Here is a 13,786-nt window from a genome sequence, read left to right on the forward strand (position 1 = left end):
CGCTGGGCTTCAAACAGCTATAATGCCCGACACAGAAGGACAACTTTTGGAAATGATACTGAAACAACGAACACCTGTGAGTGCCGACACACAACACGCCCTTCGAGTTTGTTTCAATAGAACTCTGCGCTCGGACAAGTTCGAGGAGACTATGAAAATACTTCTTCAAGGAGATATAGAGCCTCACAACCAATGGATTTATAACTATTTTTGCTTATATGTCATAGACATAAATGAACAAGATGCAGTAAAGCTGGTGGAGAAAGGGGCAACTCCCAATGTTTGTATGCAAGGAATGTTCATTGGCCTACCAGCCGCTATGTATTACGACGCAGAAGAGTTGGCGGCAATGCTTTTGGACAATGGGGCTGATATCAACGGCCCACTCTATTATACCGAGATGGAGGCCGAAGCCCGAATTTTTGAGTCACATACATATCAATATTTAGCTTGGCTTGTATTGGGAATGTTCTCGACATTGTTACTCATTTTATCGAGTTATTGTTTTCCTGGGATATTCTGACAGATAATATGGCCAGTTTATGACAAACGTAATAATGCTGTATCTATCAGTAACAAGCTCAACAAAATCACACTATTCTTGTGCCAGTCAAGGTCATGTAGACAAAAGACAATCTGCCAGGGGAATGACAAGGCTGGGGTATTGCGTCTCATCTCATCTCTTGCAAAGGAATAGAATAGTCCCGGCTGGGCGGTAAATCTCGACAGGGCTACAGCATGCCACGAGGAGGAACTTGTTGACGCTCGAGCCTATGACGAGGCGGTGAAAGCCGCACGCACTTGTAGTTCTTACAGGTGCCCACCAAAAGATGATGCCCCTGGCAAGAATCCCAAAGGCTGAAAGATCCCAGTAGCAATATGTAAGACACAATGAGTGGGAATAGTTCCCCCTGGTTGGCGCCATGCCACTCATGACTCTCGGTGAGTGATTTGCGTCAAAGCTAGAAAATGAATAGGCATCCGTACAACTGGGATGAGACCTTGGCAAAGACTGATGCTATAGTCTATTCTACAGATTTACAGAGCTTATTTCATATGACAGCTGTTAGGGACGGGCCTACAGCAGCGGGCCGGGCATGGCGCCTCTCAGTGTCCACTGCTCTTGTTGTAGCGGGCGTATTTTGTTAGATTCTAGCGTCGTCGCGGTGATGGATTGTGGCGGTGATGCTGGCATATAATACAGGTACTAGCGTGAGATGCAAGCATCAAGATGCCAGCAGACATATGCAGCTAGAGTAAAGACCTTGCTGACAGTAGCCAAAGACAGGGATGCATATTCTGGTAGCACTAGTAGTATACTTGTAGATACAGACGCACGAACAGACCATGCCATCAAAAACCAGGGAGGGATTCATCCTGGCGAGCACGAGAAGTCCATGCTCGTCCATGGATTCATCACGCAGGGCCATGGAGAATCACAGACAGGGCCGCAAAGCGCGGGCGCAAGGACATCTGCACGATGACGCCTTCGAGTCAGTGGTGGACATGATGGCGGTGACTACTCACTCGGATCCTCCGTCAGCGCAATGTCTTAAACCTGGCAATAATGCCTAGTGCTGAGTGCTAGAGTAGATACTATCCATACAAGTACGAGGTCTACAAAGTAAAGTCGAGTTGTTGAGAAATAAATATGTAAGCCCGTTGTTTCAAAGACAGTGTCTGCAGATGCAAGTAATCGGTGGCAAAAACTGAGCTTTACTCATTACTCCTGCTGGTAAGATTTGGCATCTTTAAAATAGCTTTTTGGCCCAATTCGGCGGGTTGCTGTTCTGAGCTTCCATATCTGGCCATGATCCTTGTCGGAGATCGGCACGGTGAGCCATCAAAGCAGAATGTTGTAAATGTGTGTAAACGCCCTCCTAAACGATCGACGGCGGTGCTTGGGCCAAATGCAGCTGCAATCACGCATACAATATGGTAACGGTAGCATTGGAGGTAGCATTGCATTACCATGAGGAGGTATTGCTCTCGTGGTTGCGCGAAAGAGATTCTCTTTACTTGTAGATTCGGACACATTAATGACAGCGAAGGGCAACTTCTATGTATAAAGTCCTGATATATGCATTGTCCAAAGAACTTGATTATGAGCGTTTAACCGATTGTTCTTCATTCAGTGGGTTAAAGGACTAGTTGGAATAACACATCTCAGATGACAGGAAATCTAGTTCCAGTACGATTTATTTCACAGCTTGAGCAGATAGAAGCGAACAAATATCACCAGGCAGTAAAAGAAATACTATCAAAGTCCTCCAAGCCTCATTTTGCTGACTGACTGGAAGATTCCCGTTTGCGGCGCTCTTATCTTATGACACCGAGGACGAATTTGAGTCCGAATGATACCTGTGCCGTACTCATCCATAGTTTCCCGGAACCGAGCGTATAAATCAGCCCCGGCTGGGCATCTACCGGTGCCGGGGGTCATTTTTCGTTCCCGATAAGCCTCCTATTTCAAGCATCCTGGGCTCCCCCGCACAGCTTTCTGCCCGGCTATCGCTCTGAATAAAACTGCTTGCATGTGCCGTGCCTCGATGCGACTGTGACCTCGGCAGCCGTGCTTCTTCTGCACCCCGCAAAGTCGGACTGGGAGGCCATAACTGTCTATCAAAAAGATATTTGTAAGACTCGCATGTTGTATGCATGAGTGTGTGGAGGTCCCTGCATTGTAACCATGCTTTTGAAAGAAAAGGGAAGGGAAGAGCTCTGGTACCGAGGCCGAATCCATGGCACAGGGTTGGAAACATGGTGGATAGCACAGCACGTGCATCACAGATGGGTTCAAAGATTGCCAAAAGTGCGGAGAATCGAGTATTATAGGCAAGGATTATAGTCTGACAACCTCAACACATGATCCAAGCCAACCCTTGCGCGGATTCTGCTGCAAAGACCACTCTGTTCGCTCTTCTCGGAGGGGATCAGGGGGAATGCATATTGCTAATGTTTAAACTATGATTCATCATTACAAGATTTATGTAGCTCAATACTAGGAGAATCTAGGTTGGCTGTTGTTCATGCATCTTCTTGACGCCCTTGATAAGTCTTCACTCAATTTATAGCATGGAGAGTCAAACCATGTGAAGCAAAGTAACACAGCATATGAGATACGTGTCGCAAAGAGAATGAACAAACTCTTTTTTACAAAGAGAGACAAGTATACCTTGATTTCAGTGTTATTGGTTTTCGGTGTAAGTCAAGGCGGCGGTAACGCAGATGTCTGACGTCTGATCCAGCATTACCTTTCTGAGCATGGCAAGGATGGCTGCTGTATACAGGCTCCCCTTGAAGTCGATTGATTCCAGCAACTGAGATAAGAGATCCATATTAGTAAGGAAAACTTTCTCTCTTCTTTCTCAACTTTCTACCGACGCCATATTCTCTCTTGCGCTGTGCAAACAATAATAGCAAGCCAATCATATCAACCATGCTGTATTCATTAACTAGTAGCCAAGCTAACTATTGGAGATAGCATTGTTAAGTCGCAGGTCAAGTACTCTTTGGAGATCCCTTTCCACAACACGTATGGGGTTGCCCATGTCTGAGATAGAGTATCCATCAACCAAGGAACGTTGCACAACAAAGCCCAACACGGTTCATGTGACTTAACCCACAGCCCACTCAAACTCTCACGATGGTAACTCCCGTTTCTTGTCATTGAGTTTATCGTTTCAGATTCGAGTAATGCATAAGAGCGAATGTCGCTATGGAGACTCAGTAAACTGATCGATCATAAGGATCATCAGATCCATAGCCCCGTTTGTGGCAATCCGGCAGACAGGGCCACGAGGGCTCCGCTTCGCGGTAAACTGTTCCTTCACCTGTAGATCCTCTTCCTGATGCTCAGTGGGCCGCAATCCACAGAGCGAGCGGCACCGTTGAAGCGATAATCATGCCCGCTGGGGGTTTCAGGTTGGGCTTATAGGCGTTGCTGCACACCGTAGTTTTGGGGACAATGCAAGCGAAAGACGTAGTTGGATCTTGAACCATCTGCGCAGCAGCATGCAGTTCGACTACCATGCTATAGTTATCGGACGAAAGAGGAACTTCAAAAAATCATCATTCTCGGTTTCTAGACAGAGATCACGGCCAGCATTCTCTTAGAGGTTATGACTCAGTCTATAACACTCAAACCTCTCAAGAGATACGCGCCAGACCATTGAACGTTGGCAATAAGGATATCCAGCTAAGCATAAAAACAATGTCTATGTCATTATACTAGGTACGACATATGCTAATATCACCAAAATCCGACTTAATAATTGTCTTGAGCTTGACAGTTGCGACGTATTTGCCGTTGCATGTACAGTCTCTCAAAATAGCTGTTGAGCTTGGACCTCAAAATCCACAAGCCGGATCATCTGGGTCTTTCCCCCTCATAAGAGCCATGAACGCACTGGCTAGATCATTCACGATAAGCCGGGGAGCGCATTGCTCTATCAAGTCGCCTAGAGGCATCGCCAGGAGGGTAGACATAGATACTTGATCCATAACGATGCTGATCTGCTGATCTGCGATGGATCTGCTTCTTCCAAATCCGGAAAGAGGCTCAGTTTGGTTGGTGAGTATACAGATGCGGCCTTGTGAGATTAGCGCTGTCAACAAGCAGCTCAATAATACGTTACATGGTATGGAACCCAAGTTGAAGAGCAATTACTTGTCATTCTCATTGACTATTTTTTGGCCTTATTTATTATAACGCTATATCAATAGAGATCACGCAGGATCAAGCTACATTACTACCGTTGCACTTCGCTGCAATCTGTCTGGCTGGACGCCTTGTAGGGTAGCTTTTTACCCTCCAGCCAGAGGTTTCTCACATCTCTGAAAACTCAAAGCGAGTAGATTTGCAATACTAGACCAAGAATCATTCACCTTGAGTAAATATACTAAATCGGCACTTGCCGCAGGTTCACCGTAAACTACTGCAGACTAGTCATGAGGTGTTTATGCTACAACATACCTAAAATACAGCAAAAGTCAAAGACGATTACTCCAGTAGTCAATTGTGATAAATCCGGAGACAGCAAAAAACGACACCACCATGACGACTTCAAAACCCAAACGTCTAGACTACAAAGAAACAGGGTCTAGAGTGGCTCGCTACCACAGAACCCACGCGTTTGCATGCATATGCACCAGTAAGGCAGCGACTTTGTGTGCATGCATGAATATCGCTAGCAATAGCGACAAATCCGAAACCCACCAGCCCCGGTTTATCGCGATAACACCACGAGAGGAGCAACTCGCAAGCGCGCGGCGGTAACAACAGGGTTACTAGTAGTAGCAGCAAGGTAGCAACAGCAAAGATGGATGAAAATAGAAAGTCTGGTTACCGCTTGCTTCTTCTTCTTCCACCAATCCTCGACAGGTTTCGTTTCTTTTCAAAACACGCAGAGAAGGGGATAAAAAAAGACAAAACGCGATACCCTAAGCACGCTCCATCTGCTGATCTGTGACACAAATGGTGGACGAGAAAAGTGGGAAATGTTCCGAATTGCTGAGGCGTACCCTAGCACCGTCCAAATCCGTATCATAATAAGGTGATGGTTGTTCGATAAAACTTCTGGTTTCCTTTTTTCGTCCTGGTTCTCCCAGGAAGAGACGCTGCTTGATGCAAGGCATGCGTTTTCTGCATTCTCGTCTTACATGCCCAAACAGGAAACAGGCTGCGTGCTTTGGTGCAAGGGATGGAGGGGTTAGCTGACAGAGAGAGTTACATGGCCTTTTGCTTGTGTTTACTTTTTTCCCATCCTGCCTCTGGAAATTTTAATTAAAAATGAAAAATAAAATGACCTCTTTACCTTTACTTACGCAGAAGGGCATAGTCGCGATAACGGGGACCGAATATGCGCCAATGGTATTGCTCAATTGGGATTCCCGCAGCCTCTTTACCCGGCCGGCGAGCCTTTGTTCGGGCACTAAAATCAGCGAACCATCAAACAATAAAATGAAACAACCCAATCCAATCGCGGGTGTCCGGGGTGAGAGCCCCTCCCCCTTCGGCTGCGTCGCGAGAACTGGTTTGGTTGCAGAGTAGCACGATTTGGCAATAAAGTTGCACGATCTGGTTACAGAGCTGCACGATTCTCGCGGCTCTGTGCTCGGACTCCCTTCTGCCCCCCCCGGCTATCTGCGAAACAGAAAAGAAGCGAGAAACAAGAGCTGGTTAGGGTCCGACGGGCCCTTACAGCTCGGTGTTAGTTGCCACCGCCATGAAGCCAACGGCCGACCGTTACGGTAGTTGAGTCAACTGTGAGTTGGGTGCGAATGTTGGTGAGTGTAATGAGCAAGACAGAAGTTCCTCTGTCCATGTCTAATCCAGCGCTGTTGGGTCGGGGATCTTGGAGGAATCATTTGGGGCGGAAATTTGGCCGATGGTGATTTGGCGAACCCGGAGAATCATGGGGAGGACGGGGCTCATGGCAAATCATGGTCGAAAACAGGCTGATTTGCTGAAGCCTCGGCGCTGGCAGGCACAATCCTGACGGCCGATACCCGGGAGATTGATTCGAGTAAAGGTCTGGATGAACTGGGGAGATAAGCGACGAGATACGTGGAAATTACAAATGACACCGCCAGTAGCACGTCTGCTATAGAGTAGTGGTGGTGCTGCAACTCCGTGTTGCACGCCGGCGGTGCTGTTAATGGCAGGGATCTGCAGAGCGAGAAGCGATTCTCGTTGGAGGAGCTTACTTCGAGCAAGGGCAGTCTTTTGTGCTACCCGCCATATCGTAGTTTCTCGTTCTTCAAATTGGTACAAGCAGTTGATTGGGTTCGGAGCAAAGTAAAAATCCGAGGAGGGAGCCAAGTATTTCGTGTGCGCTGATATTATTGCTGCTAGCGTTCGAATGCACGCATCTTCGTATTGTAAAAGCTTTCAGCTTACATGCAGCAGCCACAAAGCAAATATAGAATCGCACAAGCATGCACACGGGCTGCGTAGGTAGGCATCGGGCAACGGCCACATCCCATGCGCTGTCGTCGGTATCCGTCTTCTTGGGACTGTCTAGCACGAGCGGAGCATCGCTGGGGATCCCTGAGTGCTTCACCATGATGGGCCTGCTGCACGCATGGAGAATGGCTCGGAAGGGCCCCGTCGTCATGTACGGACGGGCCACTGTCCCTCTTGGCCTCATGGCTCCGGAGCGTTGCATGTGTTGCATGCTCGAGTCTGCATGGCTCGAACGCTAACAGCTGTGCGATGCAGTTCCAGTCCATACTATGGACATGCAGCGGCTGAGTAGAAAACCCCTCACAAAATGCAAAAGTTCAAATGTAAAAGTTCAAAAGCAAGAAGCATTTCAAAAGCTCGTGAACCGCGGAGCTGAGTTGTGGCCTCCAGCGTAGCAATTGGGCCGCAATCCTGAAGCCATCCTTCCGCTGCTCGAAACGGGACATGGGAGTATGTCGCAGCTTCTTCTGCGCAGCGATCACAATCGACAGCTCAAATTGTCTTTCCCGTTTCGACCTCGCTGCTGCTCATCGTGGACGCTTCGTAAAGCTGCCCAACCTCGTTGAAGCAAGGCCACGCTGGGGGGCCATGCTGGTGTCCCAGGAGCAGCCTAGGCCCCCGAGCCAGACGTTTCACGACTGCTGGCCGGCCCGGAAGCCAATCCTTGCTGATCAAGAGCATTTTGGCGGGGAGGAGCCCTAGCGGCACTCGTACAGACGGCGATGGAGCCCCTTGCTCTTTGGATTCGTCGCCTTGCTTCGTTTCTTGGATTCTCGCAGGGCGCCTGGCCGTGGACGGGATGCCCTGGCGTGCAATCTCGAGCGAGATTTTTCAAGGCCCCCACTGGTGTTTGTTGCTGTGGTTGGTGCTCGATTCAAGAGGCCCAATGAGAGCTAGTGCTGCCAAAATAGACACTCGCGGTCGCCTTGCGTTATCGCCGTGGACCGCGCTTGGTAACATCCATAGCAACAGCATTTCGTACCTGTCTGTTTGTCTCCCAGATGCCTTCAGCACAGCGGATGCCAGGTCTGAATCCGAGCGTGTGCGATGGAGCGATGCTGTTCATCGGCTGCAATGCTCAGTCTGGGATGGATCATCGCGGTGTGGGTGCTGAGCGAATAAAAACCTTCTTCAACCAAAGGACCAACATCAATTCTCGTTCCTGCATATGCGGCCTGTGAAGGTGTGAGGGGAAGGCACGACCGCATATCGCCGACACTCTGCAGTACAGCTACTTGACCTACCTACAAGTACTACTAGTAGGACCAGATGTACGAAGCCTGGGCTTGTGCCAAAGGCGCTAAAACTGTTTAGCAGTCTTCAGCAAAGCAATGGTCTGTGCAGTTTACATGTTTATCAAGGCCAATTTCATGAATTGCTCTTTGGTTTCAGACATGTATAGCGGACAGGAGTAAGTCTATGCCTACAGTAGGCCTGAGATTTTGCATATGGGTAAGGTAATTCTGGTATACCTGTACCATAGACTCCTTGTACACTCTACATGTGCCTTGCAGAAGCTAAAGTCCCTACCTGGTATCACATCACATCAATTCTTACCGTATCGTAATATTGCTACTAGTTTGAAAGAGCTCAAGCTCGATAATATAGAGTGAGAATGCTATTGCAGGGCACAGCATGCAATTTGCACCACTTGAATCCTTCTCGTCCAGGGCAGTCGCTTGCTCACAGCGCCGACCCGACGCTGCGGATTGGACCGTTTCTGCGACCTGCCACGCGTGCGCAGATCCTTGCCCTGTGGCCTCTTCCCCGACGAGTGGGAAACGGGATAGAACAGAGAGAGGACTCGTGTTCTTTGTTTGACTTGAAGCAGTGTACAAGTAGGTGTAGCAGTACAAGCGCACCCTGAACAGGACAGGTCGCTGGACAATGACCGCAGTGGCTGCGCTCTAGCGGGCTCTAGAGGCTCTAGTACAGGTACAAGCGCAGAGTCGGCGTGCCTGGAGCTTGGCGCACGCTAGAGCTGCTCTTACCTCACCAGGCACGGAATCCTCCCGTGCGCAGCGCTTTGGGCTAGTGCCAGCCTTTAGTGCTTCGTACCGCTGTACGTACCGGTACCATTCTTGTCAACTCGAGCCAAAGCCAAAGCAATCAATCAATCAATCTGCCCGTCTCCACCACCAGGCCTCAACCATCGATCGCGCTTTTAGCCAAATTGTCGTGGGATCTTCGCAGCCCTCATCGCCGTCAGCTGCAGCCAAACGAGACACGCCGTCGCCCGCGCCGCGCTGTCTCGGATGCCGCTGGCACAACGGCCTGGCACGCCTTCTAGAAGCAGCGCAGAACATCGCCAACTGTGATTGCCAGGAGCTCGGAGTACTCCGTGCGATTCCACGCCATACGCGAGCGGTCCTCGCTCATCTCGCGATCCAAAGACGCAGCAGCAGTAGCGGTGATGTTGCAGGCGCACAGCTTCGCACTATTGCCCATCGCTGGGGGCGCGCGTTCCTGCAGCCCAGGCATCACAAGCACGTTGCATCAGGCCCAAATGCTGCTGCAATGCTTGCAGCCCAGCCTTGTCCATCACACAAAGCGGCACCGTGCTCGATGACTGGGCTTGCTGGGTATGCTGTACTGTACGGGTTGACGGGCTCATGCTGGTGAATACGACCAGGCACCTCTTCCGCACTCCGAGCTGGGTTCGTGCAACGCTGCCTGCATTCACCGGTCCCGTCGGCCTGCATCCATATCGACAGGGTGCTAAACCATCCCAGCACTCGGCAGCATGCAGCATCCTGGCCACCGTCAGGGGTCCCGGACCTGGTCGGCGAAGAGACCAACAGGGAACCGTTCCCCAGCACCATCGTCTCCATCGCTGCCCCCCGGTCGTCGACGCTACCCACCAGCAAGAGGTTCCGCGGTCCAATCTCCTGACTGACCTGGGGTCAAGGATAGCCCCCAAATTTGGCATTTTTTTGGGCGACGTCTCTTCCAGGGTCCTGGATGGGAAGCCTCTCGTGCGCTCTGCCTCAGCTCAGCTCAGCTCCGTCATCCAGATATAATATACCAGGACCGCTGCTCTCGCGCCTTGTGCTGAGTAGACTATATCCACTCACGCTTCGCCCTGCCCGAACTGTCGATTGCGTTCACCACCGGCTTCCCCTGGCCTCGTCTTCATCCTCTTGCTTGTACTGTATGTATATGGAGCACAGAGCGCGATATCCTTACAGGTACTCATACGAATAGCGGAGCCCACGAGCAGAAAAGCACAAACCAAGAAAAAAAAAAAAGAGGCCCCATCGCCTTTCTTCACCCTGGATCAGTCAGTCTCGCCGCAGATCCCCAGAGGGCATGGTCTATCGTCGCCCTCCCCAGCCCTTGACTCGCGATGTGGAGCATGAATGCCATAGCCTTCAATTCTGGCCACCCGGCGCCGCAGCAGGCGTCCAGGGCCAGGCCTCAGACGACTTCCATCCGGTACTTGAATAAGTCGTCGACGGCTCCTTCTTCTCCTAATCTCAACCAACCATCTTCCCCAATGTCTCCTCATATGAGTGCCGCCGACTTTTTCGAGCCTGCCATGGACAGGCCACCGTCCCCAGGCAGGATACGGCAGCTCAACTCGCAGATGAGGCGAGCCTCCCAGCTGCGCCGCCAGAATGGACACCGCACCGCCGCGTCCGCGTCTGTGGCTTCCAACGGTGAGAGCCCGGGGTGGGAGCAGACCTTGGAGAATCTGTCGCTCGGTAGACGCGCTTCAGTCAAGTCCACCGGCAGCAGCGCCCATTCACGAGAGCGCTCGGATAGCGTCTACGGCTTCGGCAAGAACCCCTTCCACCGACGAGCGAGATCCAAGCGGGAGAGCAGCGCCAACTCGTCCTCAGCCAGCTCCATGTATTCCGCCGAGGCGCCAGCGGACAGCGCCCTCGCCTCCACTAGCCACAAAGAGTCCTTTATACAGGCTCTCACTCGCCGACGAGCCTCTCGAGACGACACCGGAGCTGCCCAGCGGAAGATGAACATCTCAGGCCCTTACAACTTTCAGCATGTCACTCACACGCATCGCGATAGTGTTGCCCAGGTGCAGGAGGGCCCCGAGCAACTGACGATGCGGGCAACGGGCCCAACCAGCGCCCCCAATGTCATCAACCCGACCGAGGGGTCTGGTCTTTTGTTCCATCCCGACGCCTACAACGATTCTGGCGCCTTCTTCTCACGACCCGCAGGCTTGAACCGCCAGAGCCAGGCCGTTCCTCCTAACGGAACTCGTCGATTGATGAGACGCATTCGATCACAGGACCAGCTGCGAGGAAGCACCCCTTCCATGTCACCGCCTCCCAGACCACCCAGATCTCCCATCAAGCCCACCGCGCCTGTATCAGGCTCCCCCGGCTCGCCATCTCGGAGCCCTAGCCTCCAAGAGGAATACGAAGAAGACGTTGACGAGCGGCCTACCGTCGTCATTGAGCGACCAAAGACCAGCGGAGGTTTCCGCCACCCGCAGCCGTTCAACCCCGATGATTCTGTCGAGCCGGTGCCCCCCATTGGGCCTCTTTATGCTGCGCCGCTTTTGACAAGTCAAGAAGAGTATCATCTTTACAAGACAAAGCTCTCGCCAATCCAGCCCTCGCCCACCGAGCCCTCTTGGCCTCTTGCCAGCCCTACGTTGGCAACGTACGAGACCCCGCTTGCTGACGTCCCTGAAGAGGAAGAGAGTGCAGCAGCTAGACGGTCTATCCGTGGCAGTCAATCCGTCCCCATGCTGCGCAGGTCTCATCGCCCAGCGAGCAATGCATCGGATACTCTTGGCAACCTCCACATGACGTCCGTGCCCCAGCATGCCGTCGTCGAGTCATCGGAGAAGCATGGATTTCACTTTGGAACCATCGAAGAGAGCTGGGAGGACGACATCGACTATTGCTATGACCACGAAGCGGAAGCCGACTGCGATTACCAATGGGAACGTGACTCGATGGACACTGCTCGTGATAGCGACACTCTTCCGGTAGAGGATGCTTTTCCTATCGAGGAGAGCAGTGTGCCCATCGGAACGGCGACGTCGTCGCCCAATATGCTCTCCGTAGCCACCTTTGACGGCCCAGGTCTGAGCCCAATTAGCCAGACGTCGACGCCCACTGTCCAGGAGGCCATTACACCCGTCTTCACTGCACCCGTCGCCAACAACTTTTCTCTTCCCATCTTTGACAAGAAGAAGTTCCGCGCATCGCACGCCTCGAGCTTCAAGGAGTCTCACGGCTTTACCCTGTCGCCATCGCTGCTTATCCCTGGTGACTTCCATCAGCAGATGCTGATCGAGGAGGGTGCCAGACACGAGTACCCCGGAGAGGATGACTTGACGCTCCCTTACCACCAACCTGCTTTCTATGATGAAAACAGCAAACCCGTTCAGTGGTCACAGCAGCGAGCGAGCACTTCCACTACGGGAACCGTCTCCACTTACTCTGATACAACTGCCGATCGCCACATCTCTACCAACTCTACCTGGTCGTTTTACACTCGCAATACCGCCAGCAGCAGCGGATCTGTGCACAAGATGACTGGCTCTTGGACTGAGTCCGCAGAGCCTTTGCCTGTGGCTCAGGCTGAAGTGCCGGCACCTGTTGACGCTGAGACGGAGGGGGATATGACCAGCCCACAAGACACTGTTCCTGAGCTGATCTCGTTCCCTCTGGCTCCATCGAGGAAGTCATCTCACAAGTCTCATGCTAGTGAGTCGATCATTCACGAGGATGCATCCTCGGGCCAGAAACGCCGCTCTCGATCCAGGACTGCAAGTCTGAGCAGCCAGGCACCACCCGTTGGGCAGTATGCCTTGTTCCCTCGATCTTACATCAAGCCAACTGGCGACCGTATCTAACAAGGATATACTCCATCTACATACACACACACACATATACACACGCGCGCTCACATACCTACACACCTACATATTTCACACCGACATACTCTCCTACACACCACATCCAAAACCACAATCGAAGCCAGCTATTCTTTTAAGCAATCATCTTTGCAAGCATGCGCTATTCGACTTCCATGCATCATTAGCGATGTACACCTATATTTTCCTTACTTCCTTGCTTAGTCTTTGTTAGGACCTACGCGCCCAAGCGGACATTGTGACGCAATTGCGTGGAGTCCTGTGCCATTCTTACCTATCGTTAAAGGAGTTTTTTTTTTTTTGTTTTCAGCTGTATAGAGTACTAGAGGCGCGTCATGGCCTCTACTTGCCCACACGGGGTTTTCCTAGAAATGATGGCGACAAGAGAGAAGAGAGAAGAAGCAAAAAACTGCTCGAAAAAGAAATCATAAAATAGAACTTGGCAGAAGACATATACATTATATATATACACTCACCTTGCTCTCTCTTGTCTTGGAGGGTCGGAATCGGATTTCTAGGATGGAAATTTGGGGATTTTATGACGGATTTGCTGGGATTTTATGAACCGGACTTAGATGGAGTTTTTTTTTTTTTTTTTTTTTTTTTTTTTTTTCGCTTTTCCCTTTTTTGCGATCTCACCCTGGTCCCTCGTCTTGAGTTACTTTTTCCTTTGTCTTAGTGTGTGTTTGGAATCAGATCTGGTATTGTTAGGGAACAAAAAGAACAACAACCTGGGTTTTCCGTGTATAAAATCCGTTGTTTGTCAGGGTACTAATAAATAACTGCGCGCGCGGCTTCGTCTTATTATTGGCTTATTCAGGGCACAACGCTGTGTGTAATCTGTTTCATTGGATAGAGGAGTGCTTTGTATTATAAAAGAAAATAAAGAAAAAACGACAATTGTAAAACGGACAGAAATGGGCGTTCTTGAATGTGATGTGATGTGATGCCTGGTCTCAAGA

The 13,786-nt window shown here is 50.9% G+C and overlaps 3 protein-coding genes across 3 annotated transcripts; 2 read left to right on the forward strand and 1 right to left on the reverse strand.

The window, feature by feature from the left end:
* Positions 1-6,442: 6,442 nt before the first annotated feature.
* Positions 6,443-7,067, reverse strand: TGAM01_v209453 (hypothetical protein; the record flags this gene model as incomplete). The annotated part of the gene is made up of 2 exons (XM_018809908.1): positions 6,443-6,837; positions 6,902-7,067. The coding sequence occupies 2 exons, from the start codon at positions 7,065-7,067 to the stop codon at positions 6,443-6,445; spliced, it is 561 nt and encodes a 186-aa protein (XP_018656878.1).
* Positions 7,068-8,602: 1,535 nt separating this feature from the next.
* Positions 8,603-9,987, forward strand: TGAM01_v209454 (hypothetical protein; the record flags this gene model as incomplete). Its single annotated transcript, XM_018809909.1, has 4 exons — positions 8,603-8,703; positions 8,844-8,902; positions 8,967-9,549; positions 9,600-9,987. The coding sequence occupies 4 exons, from the start codon at positions 8,603-8,605 to the stop codon at positions 9,985-9,987; spliced, it is 1,131 nt and encodes a 376-aa protein (XP_018656879.1).
* Positions 9,988-10,463: 476 nt separating this feature from the next.
* On the forward strand, positions 10,464-12,803 carry TGAM01_v209455 (hypothetical protein; the record flags this gene model as incomplete). The annotated part of the gene is made up of 1 exon (XM_018809910.2): positions 10,464-12,803. One exon carries the CDS (start codon positions 10,464-10,466, stop codon positions 12,801-12,803), a length of 2,340 nt encoding a protein of 779 aa, XP_018656880.2.
* Positions 12,804-13,786: the final 983 nt, after the last annotated feature.

The sequence above is a fragment of the Trichoderma gamsii genome (assembly GCF_001481775.2).
Source record: "Trichoderma gamsii strain T6085 chromosome Unknown Scaffold_46.2, whole genome shotgun sequence".
Classification (NCBI taxonomy): domain Eukaryota; kingdom Fungi; phylum Ascomycota; class Sordariomycetes; order Hypocreales; family Hypocreaceae; genus Trichoderma; species Trichoderma gamsii.